Source organism: Malurus melanocephalus, unplaced genomic scaffold, assembly GCF_030028575.1.
Source record: "Malurus melanocephalus ecotype Western Australia unplaced genomic scaffold, MMel_1.1 scaffold_5, whole genome shotgun sequence".
In the NCBI taxonomy this organism is placed as follows: domain Eukaryota; kingdom Metazoa; phylum Chordata; class Aves; order Passeriformes; family Maluridae; genus Malurus; species Malurus melanocephalus.
In genome coordinates this window covers 4,440,430-4,462,142 of record NW_026623237.1, presented here as the reverse complement: position 1 = coordinate 4,462,142, position 21,713 = coordinate 4,440,430, and the positions used below count along the sequence as shown (strand labels likewise).

Here is a 21,713-nt window from a genome sequence, read left to right as displayed (position 1 = left end):
TCTGTCTTGCTTGACTTTACTCTCATGTCTAAAATTACTGCAGTCATGGATTGAGGTTCAGGGTTTTAGTAGGTGAGTTTCGGTCTGGGGTCACAAGGCTTTCCTTTTTGACCTTGAGGTTAATAGATAATTCAGTGTGGTAGTAGAAACGGTAACAGTTTTCCTCCCTTCCATTACCAAATCTCAGTATGCTTGTATTGCTGTTGGAAGGAGGCACATGCTGATTTACTTTTTGCGCTGTTTTGTTCTTCTTAGAGGCTGTGGTTCAATTTACTGCATTCCTTGGAGGTTTGACATGTCAATTAGATGTTATCGACAGTAATAGAAGAGCGGTTGCTGTAAATGTGAAGTTTTTACGAGTGGGCCGTGAAATTACACCCAGGGGGATGTAAGAGACAAGTGCGATAAATAGTGTTAGTGTACACACTACAAAGAAACTGATTAATAGGGAGYATGTTTCTGTCTCATATCTCTAAAAGAATTGTTTATGTATTTGTTGTTAATCAACTTTTCCATTGGTATGAAAAGTTATATGGTAAAAATAGCTTGCAATCCGTTGTGCATTTATGGGGAGGAGAAGTCTTCAAAGTTGAAAGCATCCCATTAATTGTATTACTGTGTATGTTTTTGCACTGGATTTTCATATCTTTGCTACCAGTGTGAACTTCAGGAGCAATAACTATTAGTAATGAGTAAGGACAACAAAACCCAATTCAACCTCTGGGATTATGCAGACTTGCCTTGTGCATGTGTGCTTTGGTGTACGCAGAAGGAAGATGAACTCACAGGTCAAGTTATTCCATGTCACAGCCTTCATCTGCTGTCAGCTTCATCTGCCACTGCCATCCCCCAAGGATGTGTAGATACTACATGCACAGTTCTTGCTACAGTATAGAAATTTGCATTGTAGAAATTTGCCTGCGTTCTGCCAGACAATTTCCAGCAAATTGCTAATAATTAAATTTTATGTAAAATTTTAAAATATATAACATATTTTTGGAAGTATAGAAAGGCAACCTATTGAAATGGAAATAAAACTGTAAGCAAGCTAAATTATATGAGTTTATGCAGTTCAGAAGTGCTAGCAGTTGCCTACATTGGCATGTGAAAATATTTGAAAATTGATTGCTTCATTTAGTTAGAAAGAAAATTATTACATTCGTTTTTACCATTGTTCAATTTGACTATATTTTAACATTTTCTTCTTGTAATACTTTTTCTAAAAAAGTAAAAATATCAGCACTGAGGCTTTGAAAGCAGGTATTACTATAAGGAGTCTTTCAAGGGAGAAGCTTTATAAAGATGTCAGAAAGCCAGTATCGACTTCATGAAATCTGTTTTATGTCAATATGTTTTTTCTGCTAGGTCTGTTTTGTCAAGCCCCCATTTGGTTTTCACAACAAATCCTATGCAATAAAACGTTTATAGCAGTTTAGTAGAGCATTCTTATAGAGGACAGATATTTTCTCTGGATTAGTGCAAGGGACCAAATCACAGAAATTATACTACAAACAACTAMAAATTTAGTTCAGATACTTTCCGAATTATGCAATCCTTATAGGAAGTGTATTTAGAATAAAAACTTTTGAGGGAAAGTTTCCCAAAAGATGTGAATGCATGGTCTTACTTGTTAATATATAGAGCTGTTATGTAACAAATACTGCAACAAGTGACTTTTAGTATTTATTATTATTCTCACATTTAGCCTAAACTCTTGTAATATTTATACAAACCATTTTTATTATCTCTGTTAGTACTTAAAGTCATTTTTGGTTGTTTAGTTTTCTGGGTTTTGTTTTTTTGCCCAAATGCATTATTAGGTCAGTTTTGCCTCTGTCTCTGAGAACAGCAGAGAAAAARTTGTTACTTCCAGCTTGCACCTTCCTTGTCTCCTTAGGAGTCCTGTGTTTGACAGTCTACATGACAATCATGACAATGCTGTCATGGTCACAGCATGAGATGGAAACTGAGTTTTAGTTGAGGTAGACCAGTGATAGAATTTATCTTAATTGACTTGATTTATAAACCCAAACACTAATGATCTTTGATTCCTGACAATATTTTCTTTCTCATGCTTTGTCTTCCTCCTGAGTGGCTAGAGAGGCTGGATGGCAAGGGGGTGGCTGAGCCAGTTACTCAGTCTGACTTCTTTATGGGTCTGCCTTTCTGAATTAGTATGTTAAGTTACAGCTGTAACRCGAGAAGGGAGTATTACTTCACTTCATTATTTAGTACTGTTATGGTGGAAAACATGATTTTATAGGCAGTGTATAATAGGTAGCTGTAGACTTTTTTGCTATTTTGTAACAAAGGATATCTGTATTACAATTGCTTTTACAGCATTTTTAGTGTGTGCTTCTGTGTTTATTTTATAGGTACTCTATTAGAGATGTTAGTATGGTATTCATTAACAAAGCCAGGGGTGTACCATAACATGCAGAACATACTGTGGTACTCTCAGGTCTCAGTAAGCTTATCTGTGCACACAGTTTTTTATTTGACAGTGTCACGTGCTGGTTACAAACTGCCTTCTTTATATCAATACAGTCATCAGACTAATATATAGAAAGAGAACGTGACTCTTCTTTCCTTTTCCTGTTACCTGCTTTTACAAATTCCATTTAAAAATACATAGTCACAGTTGAAAAAGTCTACATCCAAATAAACTAAGAAGTGTTTCATCACTTATTGTAGAACAAAGCATATGCAGACAAGTATTAGAAAGTAAAGTGGAGGTTGCATTTGCTTCCCAGTCCGCTTTGCTTTTTTTTTCTTAGAATGAGAAACAAATAAATGGAAGTTGTATGTCATCTTGGAAAGTGAGGGGACATGATGTGCACATTGAAAATATACATGCTTAGCCTAAAGCAAGCCTTGATATGAATRTGATATGGTTATTMCAGCTTGATGAGTGCTAGGTACATGCAGCAGCTTTCTCTTTTGTTTGACATCTTTGGCCTCAACTGGGTTTCAGATCTGATCAGTGCTGCTCTGGTAAGCCCACAGTGGTGGCATTCTGTAGTGCCACTGGCTCATTAGAAAACTTCAATGAAATATAAGCTTCCACTTCTTTCTTGACATTTCTTTCTGGAAGAGAAGGAAATAATGGGGAAGAATTGCTATTGATGTTTTATTATATGTAATAAACCTTTGGAAAGATAGCAGCTTTTCTTAGGAATAACTAGGCAAAGATTCCAGATGCTGAAAGAGCCCATTATATTCTTTAGGAGGTGAATTGCTGTTTTGGAGCTATAGATGGTTTAAGCAATAGCAAGGCATTGGTTTTAATTTACCTGGACATCAGTATTTCTTGCATTCCTGTTGCAATAGCCTAATTAGGAAAAAGACAAGGAGAAATATGAAAGTGGAACCATTTCTAGTGATCTTTTTCCTTCCTCTGAATAGAGTGTGGGGAAGAGACAGTGAGATGCACAAAGCCATTAGGTTTTCAGCTATTGCTGTTAGAGAGATTAAAACTCTTAGCCCAAGAGTCTGTGTATATGTTTGAACAGAGAAAGTGATTTTCATTGCAAGGAGCTCTGAGTGAGACAAGCAGAGTCTGAGAATAAGAGAGCAAAAGAAAATTATCTAAATTATGTTCAGGCTCTTATCGAAGACGAATATAGTTAAAATGTAATTAAATATGACACGCTTACAGGATGCAAGCATGGCTTYGGAATGCTAATCATCAATTACTGCATCTCCTTAGGGTACTCAGGCAGAGCAAGAGAGTTGGCAGTTGGGTGGCTGAGGTGAGATGTAGAGTGTTAAACACTCTAGGACTGTAACAAGGCTAATTTCTTTTTAAAAATGAAACTGCTAGTTAAAAGACTTGCAGTGCTGAATTGCAGCTTGAGGGTCCTGGTATAAATCTGAGTAGGCTGCTTGCTCTGAGTCTTCGTTTTCAGATGGAAACCTCAGCTTGACGCAGTGATTATTTCTGTTGTGAAAGTGATGACCAGAACTGCTGCAGACTGAGCCAGCAAATCTAAAACAAATCAACCAGCAAGACAAGTGTCAACGCAGAAAAAATACCAACACTGCCTGAATATTTAATAAAGCTAAACCCTGAAAAATATATTTGTTGTAGGGTCACTAATAAGGTGTACAGAGACACAGAAAGTCAGCAATGTCATTTTATGAGAGAAGTAAATTCTGATAGCTTCTTTATGACTGTGTCCTAGGTAAAGACAGTGAAAGTATTGCCACCAGTTTGAAAGATTTGTTTGTTTGGCATACAGGAGTAAAGGTGAAGAGATGCCATCTATTACACAGGACTATCCAATCCCAGGCTAAAAACCAAGTGCTTTTGATATGCTTTAATGCTGCTGTTCCTGGAATAGAGTRACTTATGTGTGAATCAATGCGAGAACTATGTATAAAGTTTGGAAGAAATTTTTGTAAAGGCCATCAACAGTGATTTTGAGAATGGGAAGACTAGCTCTTGTGAGGAAAGTGTAAAGTAAGTGCATATGCATGGTAGGACTAGATAAATGACATGACTGCAAAACAGTTTGCAAAATAGAATTTCTACMGAGAAACTGAAATTATTTAAATAGTAAATAGTAGAGATAACTAGTAGTAAGAAAGGAAGGTTAAAAAGGAATTTAAGGTTTACCTGTAATGTCTTTAATTGAGGAACACAACTAAAAAATTGTTATGGCTTTGTACATAGTATTCAAAGTGAATTTGTTATATCAGCAAAAAATGCAAAAATAGGTCAGATATATCTTGATAATATTCTGTTAGTAATCTCTTTTCTCATAGGGGTGTAGTTACGTGAATAAATTATCTCTTTGCTGCATAATTTTGTCTATACTGCAGAGGCATTGCTTTGCATATATTGACATTCTCAGATGTACTCTTGCAGTCAAATCTATTCTTGCAGTCAAATCCACGCAACTTTCTAGTGAAGAAGGTTTGCCTTGCTTATTTCAAAAGTGATTCTTTCCAAATCTATTGGCTTGTTTTCTATTTTGCTTTTCTTCTTTTTACTAAGGAAATGAAATGAGACACCTAATTTTCTCATTGCACAATCAAATATTAATTCTCTAGTTGGAATATTCTTGAATTTTAGTAACTTCTACAAGTTGTCTATAATTTGACTTTTTCCAGTGGGAAAGGAATAAGTACCAAAATAGTAAATATTCTCAGGACTGAACTGATTGAAAATGTTACCTTCCTTCGGGTCTCAAGATTTTTTTTTTTTTTATTCTTTTCCACTATATTTTAATATTATTAAAGCATTGTAGCAGAAAGTAAGGACTTGTAATGCAGTGGGAAGTGTACACGTACAGGAGCTTCCTGGAGGAGTTGATCTGGAAGTGTCATCAAAAGGATCTTCAGAGACCTTTTTCACAATCTGTCTTACTYTCTGTCATGCTCTTCAGCTACATTCCCAGAGAGATGCATCAGCTTTCCTGTTGTCACATTATAGGACAGACAATGGCATTTTCTTCTATCCTTGGAAAATCTGCACTGAGCTCTTGCAGTGTGTATTTGACCAGTGCTCAGAAATAATAGAAATAAATACAGACCCACTTCTATTCTGTTCTATGGTCTATAATTAACATATTTTCTTATCACAGAACATAAACTCTGCATTAGTGTTTAAGAAGGCACAGGCTCTTCTTAATAGCTTCTTTAGGATTTTAAACTCTTTTATTTAGTATAGCTTTGAAATATTTTACAAGTCACTGGAAAGCAAATCTGGTTTTTACATCATTGCTTTCTTTGCATAAAGTTTGTGTGTGTAAATGTCAAAGCATATGGATTATGCAAACCRTGGCAATGCTTTGTTATGAGAAGTACAGTTGTGATCATCTATTTGTCCCAGCCTCCCATCTTTGGGATTTTGTAGTTCAAGGTAACAAGTGCTGTTTGGCCGTGGAGATTCATTGTCTGGCTGTACTGGAATAATGTGAGAAGGAATTTCAAGAATTATCCTCTTTAGAGGGTTTTCAGGTCTTGGAACAATCAACAAAGTAGTCCCTTTCCATTTTATATTTTATTTAAAGCRTGAAGAAACAGCCTGAGCTTTAAAGTAGAGATATAGCCACATAAGGGATAGAAATAAACCATACCATTAAGTAGATAACTGTTGTGCCTCTGGGGCCTGCCACAGACCACCCCTTTCTGTTGTCATGAATGACTCTAATTACACCTACTGCCTCATGGAGTAAGACCAGTAAACTACTTGATATTAGTTTACTTGTAATCTTAAAGCAAATATAACCAGACAGCAGTGATAAAAGTAATAGCCAACTAAATTAAGCCCAGAAATGCTATGTTTGTGACAAAGRGAGTTTTCCCACTAAGGGAAAAATYGAATGTCTGACAAATAGTCAGCARCCAAGCTGTCCATACTGCCYGGCTTCTGGGTAGTCTACTGGTAGTGACTGGTGTTCTAYTCCCATTTTGCTTTGGTCCCTTTTSCTTACATGAASATTCCTGAATGTACTCTGAATCCATTCTGGAAAACTATCCAGTGTTTTTTTTTCCATAGTGAGTTAATCAAGTTAAACCTAACTTCATTTTAATTTCTGAAAGATCTGTGATAGAGTCTAGTTTGCCTGAAAAGTTTAATTCTATATTTTGTTTTCATGTTTTATGACTATAAAATAATTTCAATTTTAATATGTTCAAGTACTAGTCTAGTGGAAAACTGGTATCAGATGGTAACCTCTAGTTCCTGGTGTTCTTTTTATTTGTTTTGTTTTACTGTCTGTTCTGTAAGCACAAAGTTATGGTATCCTTTTCCTGCTGTGTATTAGGCTGCTTGAGGTGTTGCACCTCACTCAGCTCAGAAGAGGATGAGTGAGGAACGAAGATTGCAGTGGTCCAAATGTACCTCTAGTGCTCTCAGTCTAGCCCGAGAARTTATACACCAACTCTGCAAGAGTGGTCTCACTGCCTCTGTGTCAGGATGGAGAAATGCTTACAGCCTGAACTGCAAATGGTGCTTCATGTCATTTGTAACTTCCTGGAAGACTTTTGCCTGCAAAAAGAAAGCTTAGCTGCTCTGCCTCCACTGCTCCACTTAGAGTGCAGAAAGTTTGAGGGTTTAGGTGGTTTTGTTTGGGGATTTTTCCTCCTAGAGCTGTAATTTTCTTTAACCAAGTGAGTAGTTAACAGGAGGATGCATTTACTTTTATGTGTCTGACTGTTTTCTTAATCTGATACAGTCAATGTTAGTCAAGGATTTTGGACTTTGATCCAGGCTTTTATTCTTTTACCATTTTCTTAACTTTCAGCAATAGCATGATTGTTGTCCCTGCACACAAATTAGAGTGGTATAAGGTATGTATGAAATCACATAAGCAGAGTCAAGACACTTAAAAATGAGCAAGGAGTGCTGGAAATTCAGGCAATGAAAAGTTTTTTTCCATTTGCCCTGTTAAGTGATAATAGTATATAGTGTCACTTGAATTCATTCTGTATATTTTACTGCAAGCTTTTTGTGACTGTGTTCAATATTTGTATGTCTTTCTGAATTTTCTTTGTAGATCCTGGCAAACAATCACTTTTGATAAACAGCCTGCATCTTTTATCAGAATAGTTGGAACTCGCAACACAGCTAATGAGGTAAGGAACTTCTAGAAAACATTCTGTTCTTCATGAATATACAACAGCACAGTTTTTCATAACTTGCAGTGAAACTGATAAGGCCTTCTCAAATGTTCATACTTCATCTTTTTGCTCTGGCAATCTAGCAAAACACTTGAACAGCATTATTATCTGTTTCTGGTTTTGACCTTTCCACACTACCAGCAAATATTCCTATTGGGTTTGGTTTTAAATTAATCCTTGTTTTGATGAGCAATTAAAATACCACTTTAGTGCACTAGAGAAAGGTGTATGGTCTCTGATATACTTGGGTTTTATCACCCATGTATTATCTTTTTAATTAATAAAACATAAGAAAAATCTCATTATTCATAAGAAAATCTTATTTGCATAAGATTCACTTATAATTAATTTTCATACCTGGTAAACTGGTTGACTGATACYGGCCAAATCAAGGGATTTTGTTCATTTTATACAGAAAAAATTATTTTGTCCTAACCCACCAAGGGCAATATCATCCCAACTTCATTTGCTTGTGCTTCTGTCTTTTGTAATTGTYGTGTGTTGTCTCAGATTAAGTCCAGTTTCACTCTTGACTTCAGTGAAACAATTTACARTATATGAATTTAAGAGTATATGTAAGTCTTTGTGAAATTAGGACTCTATATTACAGGATTKTAAGAGGCACCAGAAGCTTGTGTGTATGCACACGCATACACATGTCTGTATCCCACACATGTAGCTCACCACCCAACATGCTGCTTTCATGCTTTACATTAAACTCGAGATAGCACCATTACATTTGGATTAAGAAGAGTTTGTCAGCTCCAGAGGYCAGGATTTCTGATCATGTTAGCTGTAGGTTTCTAAGCATTAGGAGCATTGTCCGTGTCCAGTTGTAGCTCAACTCTTGCAAACAAATGCAGCACCAAGTATCAACATTTCAGCCAATAGCTGGAAAGCAGCTGACCAACCAACAGAACTGGGAATACAAATTTTTATTTTGTGTTTCTAAGCACTGTCTCCTGCAATGTACAGTTCAATCTTAATCAGTGAGTTCTTAGAAGTAGATTCAGGAGCTGCCTATGGGATTGTACATGTGTGAAGAAGGCCTTTTCCATTACTGMTCCATATTGACAATCTTGTTTCCTCTCATGCCAGTGTTTGTAATTTTTCAACTCTTTGTTAAAAAACAGTGAGGTACATTGCATAAACTTAGCAAATCAGCCTACAGGAAACATTGCTTTCAACTTAGAATTCTTAAAGGTAGCTTTGAGCCCTGAAGAGCAATGGCCTTTTAGTCATTGTTCTAATTTCAAATTGGTTACTATTTCCAAGGATTTAATAACCTGTGTAATTATTTATATGGAGCACTGAAGAACTATAGCGAAGATGAGTATGGCTAGAAGTTACAGCTATTTATGTATTATCTCAGTTGAATTATAAACACATGCTGCTTTCGTTTGTCTTTTTCTCTTTAGTCTTTAAAATCTGTACCCAACACTATTTTTTTAAATTTTTTTTATTTTTAGTTATATTTATTTTTAAATTATTTCTCCTAACACTTGTAGAGTAGGAACGTTGTCTGTGTGCACATATTACTAAATTATATTTCGATATATGTATATTAAATAAAAGGCCTGTAAAGTCTGCCATAAATTTTAGTTTTACAAAGAATTCAGCAAGATTTTTTTCGTATTTCCAATTTAAATAGTAAAAGTATAAACAAAGTCTTGGTTTGTTCTATAGTCTCAGTAGTTTCTTCAGTAAGAATACAAGCAGTTTCCAGAATTCCTTGCCCACAGCTGGTTGTACAGTATGTCAGATCCTTCTCATTTCAAATAAAATATACTAATGGCAGCATGTTCTTATCAAGCAGTATTACTGCAATAGGTACAAAATACTCCTTACTTGTTCTACCAACACATACCTTTAAACCCTGAAACACAGTCCATACAACCCAAAGGGAAGAGTTGATTTTTGGACTTGAAAAAAAAATCCCATAAAATTTCTTCATTTTATGAATTATTTAATTATTTAAATTAAATAATTTATTATTTAATCTTTTAAACTCATCTTTTCCTTGCCATGTTTCCCAAGTTTTGAAAAATATGATGTTCACAGATTTTTTGACTCAGAGTCTTAATAGTTTTTGGTATATCAGAACATGATACAAGTGTAACTTTCTGTCTTCTTGAGCTTACAGACATCCTACTTTTGTAGAGAAAAAAATTATTTTTCCTTAGTCCTTGTCATTATTTATTTGTCAGACAGGCCACCTGATCCTTTATGTAAGTTTCCTCTTGTTATTCCTSTCCAGTATTACTGACCTGGAAAGGACACCCAGTTGCTGATGTGAGAGCTTTATCTTACAAATTACTGTGCCAGTGTATAAGTACTTGGCCTTCCTGCTCTGTGTGTCCGACCTTTCTTAAAATATCCATGAGAAGTAGAACATGATGTGGGTCACAGGATGATACTGAGCTGTCATCTTTTTCTTTTGAGAGCAGCACATACCAGATTGTTTGTTTTAATGATGCTTTTCTGAAATACTTAATTCTGATACCGAATGAAGCAGCTGAGCTTGACTATGCTTCTCTGACTTAGGCTTCTCTCACACRCTGTGTTCTTTATATGTTGAGATGGCAGAATAACTGAAAATAATGTTCTGAATTCACAGGCTTGTCAATATGCCAATGTTTTGACCATTAAGAATTCAACATGAAAGATTCAGTAAAAATGAAAGTACAATTTACGAATTGTGTACTGGTGACTTTCTGGACTTGTATTAACTAAATTTCAGTGCTATCCACATTATGATTAAAAAAACTGTATCACTATTTAAAGTGAGGTTTTAAATGACAAACACTATTATTGTGGGATWCAGTAGAAATACAAATTCTTCTGACTTGGAGACCTCATCCCATTCTGTGCTGCCTTTCAAGGACAGCAGCGTCTTACAGAGGTGCACTGATGAGAGAATGTTCTTTTCTGTAAGGCCTTATCCTGAAAAATGCAGCTGGAAAATTACAATAGTGTACAATTAAAAATGTGCAAGTGTGTTGAGTACAAAAGGGGCTTTACTAGAAGTGTAACTAAATACAAACACTGGCTTCTCAAGAACTGTAACAGATGGAGAGAATTCATGCCAGTATGGGAATTAGTTCAGCTTTAGGAAAAAACAGAATAAATGCAGAGGAAAACCATTTTGTGCATGTGTCTATGTGTGGATGCTGGTGCAGATTTGTAATCTGTTCATATATGTGTGTATATAAGGGTATAGCAATACATTTTCATATGAGCATGAGTATATTAAATGAAATACAAGGATGTATTGCTATCTGTCTGCATAAAAAACTTACACWGAGAGGCACAAGAAAATACAATGGGGATTAAAAAAAAACAAGCTGTGACTGAAGATTTTTTAATTCATTTTATATATGCTTTCAGAATTTGAATTAGCTAGCTTTATCCTCAGAAAAGACCTGGGGCTACAGCAAACATGTCAGTGCAGATGTCTGCTTAATGTTTACTTGAGGGATGGTCAAAAAGAATAATAAGATTTTAGGTTGTATTTAAGAAAAGATAGAAAATWTAATATTCTGTAGTCTTGTATGAATATTTAGTATATCCATGTCTTGTTTATGATATTTGATTTTGCCCAYATTAACTTGAAAGGGTCTGGGAAAGGGCAGTTAAGATTATAAGAGATTACCTTTGTTTGTGAAAAGAGCTTTTTAGATGTGATCTACTTGCAAGAATATTAGAAGATGACATAAAACTATACAAAGTTAAGACAGTTAGTTTAAAATTCAGGATTTAATACTCATCAAGCTTTAGCTTTAAAACTACAGTGCATGGGAAAATAGTAAATTTTAAAGCAGTGTAAGAAAATATTTATGTTTAGTATGTGGCAAAGCTGTACAATTCATAGAAATGAGAAATCATATGGAAAGAAGTTTTGTAACAATTTTAAAGAGTTCCTMCCCCTTCTCCTCCCAGGCTCTTCAAGAACAAGTAGAAGTAAGTAAAGTAGAAAATAAATTGGAAAAAATGCTTAAGCACATGATCCTCTTACTSTAAGATACAGTCACCTGTGCACTGGTCCCAGGTATTGTTTGAATCATCAGAGAATGATCACTATTTCAAATGGAATATTTCATCTGATGAAGCAGCAGCCAGCTTGGACACTCTGAATGCCTTTCTACATACTCCAGGACATGTTTGTAGAGTGCCATTGCTGTTACAGCAGAGGGCAATCTTGAAATAGAATCATGTTGGTAATGATTTAAATTTCATTTCTAGTGTGCATGAACATTCAGCCTTTTGAGGAAGTGATTAGATCATAAAATGCGTTTAAGACAATTAATACAATTGTTGTTAYTACCATGTAGTAGGTATTTCTGCTACTTGGCAAAGAAAAAAAATCATTTTCTAATATCCCTATCTGCTTTGGAACCATATTACTGATATTTAGYGCCTTTTGTAAAGGTTGGTATAATTTGAAGGCCTTCTCTTGCTCCAGTGTTGTCCCCATGTAATGTTTATTGCCCATGGGTAAATGTTTTTGTCCTCATGGTGAAGCATTCTATTTTGACTAATTACTCTGCCACTGACCTGGCCTTCAGACTTCCACATAGACTTCCATATAGATTTCATCTTACTTTGATCATGCTTTTGCCATCATTAAATTGTTTTGCTTTACCTTCATTTTTTCCTCTCTGCAGGTGTTTCACTGTGTGCATTTTGAATGCCCAGCACAAAACASTACCCACAAGGATGAGAGTAGTAAGGAAGTAGCAACAACTGAGGTGGGGACTGGTGGACAGTAGCTTGTTTCTCAYCCTGTTGGAGCTGCAAGCACTGGTTCCCTGCATTCCCCTCCTGGATCCACCTCTCATGTTCATCAGCCATAAAGGAGGTTGAAAGGGAGCTTTGGCGGCCCCACTGACATTCTATGAAATTATTCAGGACCTTCTTGTGCTGGCACCTTTTCTTTCTTTGTGAATGAAGGGGACCATGTCTGAAAGCTGGAAATGCTGAAATGGAAAAGGCTTTTTTCCCAAGGACATGAAGAGACTGTTTCACTCTCCTTGATTTGTTCAAATCAGGCTGGTCTCCGAGGGGGAAGAAAATAGGTCTTCAATCTTCATCAAGTACCCCATTAACACCCTACCTCTCTAATGTAACCAAGGCAAGGAAAAAAGAAGGAAATAAAAGGCAGAGCTACAGTGGAAATCTAAAATTACTCAAGCAGAATGGAAAGCATATGAAATAAATATTTGTTCCCTGGAGGTTTTTATTAGCAAAAAAAAAATGTTTATGGAACACATCAGTCCAAAATATATTTTATTTTTAAAGTGATTCTTCATCCATATTCCTTTGTACCTAGTAATCTGTTTTCTAAATAATTTTGATTCTGTATTCTACTTTGTCTCTTATTTTTGGCTGTAGCAAATGCTGTACAGTAGATTAAGGATGTATCAGACACGTTTACCTGCTGAGATGGAAATTCTCTCATTCATCAGTGGGATGACAAGAAAAGCATTCATGGTATCAACAAACTAATTACTGTATCTATATTAATCTTGACCTTAATTGACTTTTCAAAGTACAAAATTGTCATTTCCTGCATTCAAAAGGAAGTTCCTAAATCAAACATCTGTCTTGAAGAAAATTGTATTTTTTCACTCCTGAAGATGATTATTTAAATTTTGCCTGCATTTCTAAGACAACTTGTAACAGAACATCAAAAATGTTTGGTTTAGAAAAGTGGAACTCCATCTGGTCACTGGCAAGCAGTTGTTCAAATACCAAAAGAAGAATTTGCAGATAACTTACATTTTTCCTAGAAAAGTTGTTTTACGGTCTGGAGCTAAAAATTCAAAGGCTGTGTATGCATTAACATTTCTCATGATCTTCATAAAATGTGATGCTTTTGCACCATATTGTAAAAGAACTGGTTCTTATTTTACAGTTACAGAATTTGTTATCCATCCATGCCTCTCTGGATTACTTTGCCTGCTACTTTGCTTGTTCTGTTTTCACACTGATGATGATGCAGTCTCTTATTCTCCTGACCTGCATGACTCTTAGGAAGAACTCCATGCTGGTCTTTCAGTACGGGATAAAGAGATTTTGTATTAAGACAAATGCTGATATTATTGACAAAATTGATTAGGATGGTTGTTCCTGCTCACAAAGTGTATTATAGTGAAAATGTCAGCTAACCAGTTTTATGAACTTAGAATTTCCTGTGGTGATAAATAACCTTGTCAGAAGTAAACAAAGCTAGTGCAGGATAAATATGGTTTTCCTTTGCATAACCATAGTTGTAAAATGAGTTATATCAACATAGCAAATTGTATGTTAWTTTATCACACTACTTAATTTGAAATAATTTCCCTGTTGGATACTAGTTGTGCTAAACCCAAGAAGAAATATAATCAGTGGTAGCAATGAATCAGAGTATATTTCAAATAAGAAAAGCGTCCCTTTTCTTTCAAATAAAATTGATTAGGCTTTATCAATAATATTACAGTATTTTTCATTGCAAATTACAATTTAGTTCTGACATTTGCATATAGTTCCCTCCCTTTCCACTGCTGTCTCCTGACTTGTGAATGTCTGGTGAAGATGGATGCCCACTGTGCTGTTTAAAGCCTGTAGTACAAGTGCCACAGCTGCCTTAGATGGTCTGGAGTTCTGAGGCAGGGGACTGCTTGTGCCAGCCACCTCCCAGTCTGCAGGGCTGATTACCTTATGGCTCAACAGCCTTGGGASCGTGAAAGAATTGAGACCAGCTACTGAGGACACAACTCTCTTGTTTTTGCATAAATCCAAAATGTTGGAATTTTTTTCCCTGTGAAAGGTAAAAGCAGAAAACTTTTTCAGTTGCAATTCATGCTGGAACTACTGAGATGCCTGGAGCATGTCTTGCCTTTGGTACRTAAGTCCTTCAGTGGCAGGGGTGGTATTTCTTTGCAGTTCATCAAACAAGTCTGCTTTTCTCAAACTGTGGATAAGCTAAGGGCATATCTTCCTAGCTGTTAGTATTTAGTAGCCACCAGCATAGAGAATGTTAAAAAAAAAACTAAAAAAAAAAAAAATTGTGCCATCTGTTCTGAGCCTAGGCTCTCAGAGAAAGAATAGGATTTTTCCATTTCTAATCTTTGATGTGCATAGTTAATTCTTATGATACAAATAAGTCTTGTGGACTGTAACCTACGGAACATCTTTTTGATCTTGTCCTGTAACTCATTGTGGAACAGAAATGTCTCTTTTCTCATGACATTCACTCTCTGCCAAGAATCTGGCTGAACACATCTGAGATTCTCAAAGCAAAAACTCTAAGGTCCTACAGACCTTTCAGTTTCCCACCCCCATAAATAAATAAAAAGACAAAACAACTTTGCATTGTCCCTTCATGCAGCTGAATAGCAATTTTTAGTATTAGACTTTGTCACAATGGCCTTTATCAGAGTCTGTTTTATTTAGAGTTGCTCTTAGAACCTATCATCAGGGTGAACACAATGAGCCCCCAGGCTTTTAAGGCATGCCCTGCTACAAGCCCTTCACACTTTCAACCTTTCCCTTTTTAATTAAAGAAATAATGTTTACAGAGAACTAAACTCTGCTGGTCCTTCTAATTTTGCCCACCAACAAACAGCACTAATACCTAATGTAAAAGATGTCTCTTAAACATTGTGTCAGCAACGGATTAGTAGTGATGAAGATACAAGTCAGAACTGATTGTGGTTTTGTGTGGAAGTTCTCACTCTAATTGTTGTCTGTATTTATTGACTCCCAATTTCGAATGTACTTGCTGTATATTCCCCTGAAGGGTTTTTTTTTTCCTTTTCTCTTTTATCTTTGCTTTTCCTTTTAGTGGAAATAAGTTGTGCTGTTAGTATCAGGGTTTATCAGTGTGATGAAATGCTGTAATTATTCAGAATTGTGTAATCAGTCATATCCTATTTACAGCAGGGTTAGAGCAGACCAGGTGTTTGTTGCTTTCYTAATAAACTATAAAATAGACCTGTTGTTAGGAGTTCCTAAAGRAACTAACTATACTGATACTAATAGCCATTGATTCTATCTGATATTTTAGTATCTTTAAATTCCCCAGACCTACTTTTCTCAATTTTAGTTCCATAGGTTGAATTTCATACTTAGACTTAACTCATGTGGAGCTCAGCAAAGGCCTAAAAACTTTTTATTTAGTTAACTTCTCCCAAATGAAAATTCWTTAAGTTTTTTTATTCACAGAATGTAGGGGAAAATAATTGTCTGAGAAAATTATTTTTTTAAATGAGTAAACATTGTGCAGCTTACAATTTTTCAAGATGCTATTCAAGCCATTTCCAATCAGCTCTAAAACAAGTTMAAATGGCTGGTAAATTGAATTACAATGAGAGAAGTTAATCCAAGTCTAATGTCAAAGATAGTACAGGAGGCATCACAAATTTTGTTGGAGTAAGAAATCTTCTTTGCAGTTTCCTTCCTTCAAAGCTCCATTTCTTTCCTCTTTTCTCCATGAAAATCAGTTTTCCTTATTTATTATGACAGTTCATGTAAGAGCTCAGTACTTCCCAGCATTGCTGAAAAATTCAGTTTAATGCATCTTCATCTTTACTAATGACAATATTAGAGAGTTTTCAGTTCAGTACCTGACTTGATGAACGTTGGTTTCCATGAAAGAAAGCAAAAGAAGTCTGTAATTGTTTCAGTCTAATTAAACTTTCAGTACAAAAATTAGAAGACAAAGTTAATGCCATTCTTGTCTGATTGTTGTGTCATAGTTCTGGTTATAAAGTGACGCCCACTCAGAGACACTTAATAGAATTAGAACTTAGATTTGATTTCACATGCTGTAGATTGCATTTCTCTCTGAAGATATTGATTGGCTTATATTTTGACTTTTTGTCAGGTAACAAGTGAATGCAATGGTAATTTTGTTGTTGTGGTTAGAGTAGTAAGCAAATTATTAGAGCCACTAAGAGTTAATGTATCTAAGAGTAAATGTTTAGGCTTGTGTATTATTATTTCAGTTGCCAGAGGACTAAATCATGCTTCAAAAATAATAGTAAATCCCCGAGGATGCTTGAGGCCAGGTTTCCATCCCCACTTCTCAGTTAATGGTTCTGTCTAGGTTTGAATCATTAGTTCTCTCTGAACTGATTGTTGCTGTTGCCAGTTGTACTAGTTAGCTCATGTATATATAYGTAGAAGCTCTGCAAAGCTTTGTTCAGGATACAGAAGTAAAGGTCCTGGGACAAGTTTTAGGAGTGCGTAAATGTTCACACACACATATATGTATGTGCATTAAAATGAGGTAGTAGCAAATTATTTAGCTTGAATCTAGAACAGGTTCTAAAGCTCCAAAATTAAAAAAAAAAATCTGTGCTGTCAGGTGTGARATGCTGCTGTTGTAATATGGCAGGATGCTGGTTGCTTTAAAAGTGCAAATGTCAGAAAAGGTACAGGCGTGACMGTCCAAAGATTTTGTCCAGTTTTTAAATGTTGGCAATTTGGCTGTGATGAGGTGTATACAATGTAAAGCAAGTTAGATGATCGTCTCACAGATGACTGCAGTCCAAAGAACACAGATACTCCTCCTAGCTACCTTGTTTGCCATGGCTTGCAGTGTTTACAAAGTGAACTTTCATGTGATTTTTGTTACCTGCTCAAAAAAAACCCCGCAGTCTTTTTTGCCCTTYCCCAGTTTTCATTGCAAAGCTTTGGCTGAGCTAATATCAAAGTCCCACTCACATTTCCTGGTAGAATCTGTGTCTGAATGCTTACGCAAAAACTTTCACAATCACTCTGCAGCCTTCTTTTAGATAAAGCCCAAATTAAAAATGGCAGAATAATATGAGGAAACTACAGGTATCCGTCATATGCTAAGGCACTGTGGTTGCCTGTGCAACCACACACCAGTTTTATCATACTGTGTTTAATTACTCTGGTATGTTCTAATGGTGGAAGTGAAGAATGAGCTCCATACACCCATGGCATTGTGTATTTTCACACAACCAGTCGTTAGAGAAGTAATTCTTGTAATGTTCCTTGGAGTCTAACACAATAGTATAGCTCAGTGTTTTGAGGAAATTATAATTGATTCCTTACAGGAATGTAATGGAATTGAAATTCTGATTACTAAAAATTTGAATGAGTGGTGGCATCACCGTGCACAGATGTAAACATGCCTCTCCAGTGCCTGCTACTACCTTAGGGCCTGGGCTATCACAGAGGAAGAAAGCTGCACTRTTGGTAAAATGAACTTTTATTTACTCTTTTAATATTTATCGTCTTGGCACATCTGTTTTCTTTGTGCAGCTGCTCAATTAAAACAGGTTTCTCATAATTTTTAGAATCGTCCTCTGACTTCTGAAAACTGGCAGATATACATCAACAACTTCAGTCAATTGTATTAAGTAGTCTGAGGAATTTGCAAAATGAATCCATGTGGTCTTTTATGCCAAATTCCATGTATCAAAAAAAATACCAGCTGAGTCCTCAAAAATCAAGTGAGTTGTACGCTATATTACTGCTCAAATGAGGGTTTGTGSCTAAACCATGTCCAGTGTAGTTCAAGTGAATAGTAGTTATTATAGCTTCTTTCTGTAGAGGAATCAAGGAATCATCCAACGATTGGGTTTGSAAGGCACCTCAAAGATCATGGAGTTCCCACCTCCYTGCCATGACAGGGACACATTTCACTAGACCAAGCTGCTAAGAGCCCCATCCAGACTGGTCTTGAACACTTCCAGGGGTGGGCATTCACATCTTCTCCTGTTCCAGTGCCTCATCACCCTCACAGTGAAGAATTTCTTCCTAACATCTCATCTGAACATACTCTCTGTCAGTTTGAAGCCATTCCCCCTTATCCTGTCACCACATGTCCTTGTAAAAGGTCCCTGTCCATCTTTCTTGTAGGCTCCCTTTAAGTACTGGAAAGCTGCAGTCGGGTCATCCCAAAGCCTTTTCTTTTCCACTGTGAGGAATCCCAGTTCTTTGTTAATGTAACTTTTGGTCTACATCAGCTGTTTTCTCCGTACTCCCGAGCTATAGTCACTAGGTGGTGAAATTTGTGGTTAATAGCTAGAACACGAAAAACAGCAGATTTTAAGAAATTTTTATCTTTACACGAAACTTCTAGCTTGTGCTTTTGAAACATGGTCAGGCCACAGAGTTGGCTTTTGGGCAACTTTTATAGCTGTCTGTTGGATTTTTGAGTAATCTTCWGTTGCTAAAAGATGGTAAAGTTCCTCACAGGCTTTTGAAACAATCATGGCAGGTGTATTACTGGAGAACAGGGTCAGCTTTCTTCTGCTTCTATGGGCCAGGATCTTGTTTGTGAGGGGGTTTTTGCCATTTTTAATAATGAGGGTATCATTGTATGATTTGGATCTGTTTCAGAAATTATGTCACTTTTTTGAGAGGTAAATACGTAAGTGAATGTTTTTATGCACTAATGCAAAGCTCATTTAGATTAGAAACATCACTGAGAGCAAGAGCTGGAGTTGCAAGGARCAGTTCAGGGGAAAGACTGGTATGGAGTTACATGGTTGCATCTGCATATGTAGTGGTGGAAATGTATGTGTTAGGCAAGTTGAAATGACTATTTGCAAAGATAYGTTTCTATGTGACCTTTTGTGGTTAAATTGTGGAATTTTGTTAAGGAATCTATCACTCATGTGTTTATGAGTGCTAAAAGAGGACATAGGAAGTGAGGCTTTAGTAGTTTTTTATGGGAAGAGCAACACAAAGATAGGATTCTCCCGATCTCGGCTAGTTCTGTTTCCTTCAGTCTTCCCAGCTCTTACTTTTTCCTACATGCTTTCCTCAACCTACTTGTTACTCTTTTTCTTTTCCTCCCTACATAGCATCATATCAATGTTGCTGGGGTGTTCCCTGTAACTTTCCTCTGTATTGTGATATATTAAGGAATTTTAAAAAATTATTTATTTTTTATCATATTTGTCATATAAAAATTACATATTCTTTGTCATATGCTGAATAAAATATCATCATCCCCTTTCATTCACATCAGATGCTAAAGGCAGCTACCATTGGGCTGTCAAGTGCTAGTGAGCAACATTTGAATTTGGCTGTCTATGGATATGTGAAATACTAGCCCTTTTGGACCTTGTACTTCCCTAATCTCTTTACAGTCTATTACCCTTAAGAGCAAAATTAGTAAGAAGTTTACTGTTTACTTAGGAAGTACATTAGGTTTTGTGCTGGCTTATCTAACTTAAGTTTAAATATAAATTGAAATATTTCTTTTTCACCACGTTACACCAGATATATGCTCAATTTGCTAACTGTGCATTGTTCAAGGCATTAGTTGTACGTAAGTGTTCTTTTCTAAATATACTGCATCATCAAGAGTGAACCTTGAAAGAATCCATAACTTTTCAGTGTCCCTATGTGAAGGTATTTCAGCTGTGCAGGAATCCAAACATCACACTGAGCACATGGACTCATCTTGTGAAGTGCAGCGTTACTTCACAATTTGTATCTCATGTCTATTAACCTTGTCGAGTCTCTTATAAAATGTTCTTTCCTTTGTGCTTTGCTCAATTTCACTATTGTGTTTGGATTTCTTTTCAAAGTGAATGTTAATATTCAGAGCCTGGCTAAATAGAAGTTTAACTTTTAGTGAACTTTTTTCACTCGTTCTCTGTTAGTAGCTCCTCTTTCTTGACAGTAATTTAAAGCAGTAATTTAAATCCCATTTTACAGTATGCTACRCTCCCCTTTTCTGTAGCAATTGTAATTGTATCTTGAAATTTTTGTGCATTAAATCCCTTTCCTTCTTTCTCATAGAGTCGTTCTAAACTACCTCAGACTTTGTTGTGAACAGGTACGAGTTTCAGCTACAGTTTTTAGACTTTATCGTAGCCTTTGAATGTTCTTTAAGTGCATGTGTATGTAGCAAAATCAGCCTGCCTTGCCCTGATTGCATTTTCAGGAATACTGTCCCAAGCGAGATATGTAATTGGGATGAATTCTCAGCCACACCTGTTCAGGCTCTCGCTGATACCTCTTTCAAGAAAAGCTTTTCAGGAGCGCAACTCCTGCTATGGGAAGCGCTTCAACTTTCTCTTTGAAGGGACATGACGCTGCCTGCGCTGGACAACTCCCACCTCTCTAAACCATGACAAGCGTCATAAAACTGCATCATCAGGCTCCATTCCTGGCTGCAGGATCCGTGCTATTGCATTGGACTGTGCTCATCATATGAGAATAAACCCCACATGGCGTGTTCTGATGACCTTGGTGTCATTTTATTGTCATTTGATACTGCAGCAGATACGCAKTACCAACCCTTTGGGCTAATAAGCTTTCAGGTAAAATGGGGCAGACTGTGCTGCAGTGATCCGGTTGATAACTTTGGGAATTGTCTGGTTTTGTAAGTTATCCATTGAACAACCCGGCCAACCTTGTTAGCACTGATTTCCTTTTCACCAGCAGACATGCACATCATTGAACAAGCATTTTGTAATGTGGAATTTTCTATGAGCATCTGGAAAAAGAAGCATCCCAATTATTTCCTTAGTAGCAATGCGTGTATTTGTAATGGAAGTTTTACAATTATTTAACTGCTGTAAGCTATTTTGTGCATGCTCTGGCATTGTATTAACAGCTGAGAAGCAGAGGGCTGTGGCAAACAAGGAAGGCTGGATGTGGATTTTAGAGTTTCAAWGAACAGCAGAGTGCCAGAGTAGATGCAGGACCAGACAATCCTCAAAGCAAATCATAAAGTGAAACTGTTGTGCTTTTTATTTATTTCTTTGGGGATTCTTCTTCAAAGTATTTAACTTCACAGGAAAATATAGAGTATATTTAAAATAGTAACAATTAGAAAGACACCTTTTCAAGAATGAGAGAGGTGTGATTTGAAAAATAAAGTGATCTTTTGTGCTTAACTGCTTGTCTGTAGTTTTGTTAACATAATGTCTGATGCTGCTCACATATYGCATGTATGAACAGAAGAGTTTGGGCAGAACTGTATTGATTTCTCATTACAGCAAGGAAGTGAATAACATCATCATTAGTATATTAACTCATAGTGAATAACACAGTCCTCATATCAACATAGAAAATGCTGGTTATTTTCACAGTGACTTTCAGGCCAC

The 21,713-nt window shown here is 36.2% G+C and overlaps 1 protein-coding gene across 1 annotated transcript in view; it reads left to right on the top strand.

The window, feature by feature from the left end:
* Positions 1-21,503, top strand: part of BTBD9 (BTB domain containing 9) — a 112,307-nt gene extending 90,804 nt beyond the window's left edge. Inside the window, exons 11-12 of the mRNA XM_057370929.1 lie at positions 7,506-7,584; positions 12,294-21,503. Coding sequence (XP_057226912.1) covers positions 7,506-7,584; positions 12,294-12,398 — 184 coding nt within the window. The 3' untranslated portion in view covers positions 12,399-21,503. The remainder of the gene's footprint in view (positions 1-7,505; positions 7,585-12,293) is intronic.
* The last annotated feature ends 210 nt before the right edge of the window (positions 21,504-21,713 follow it).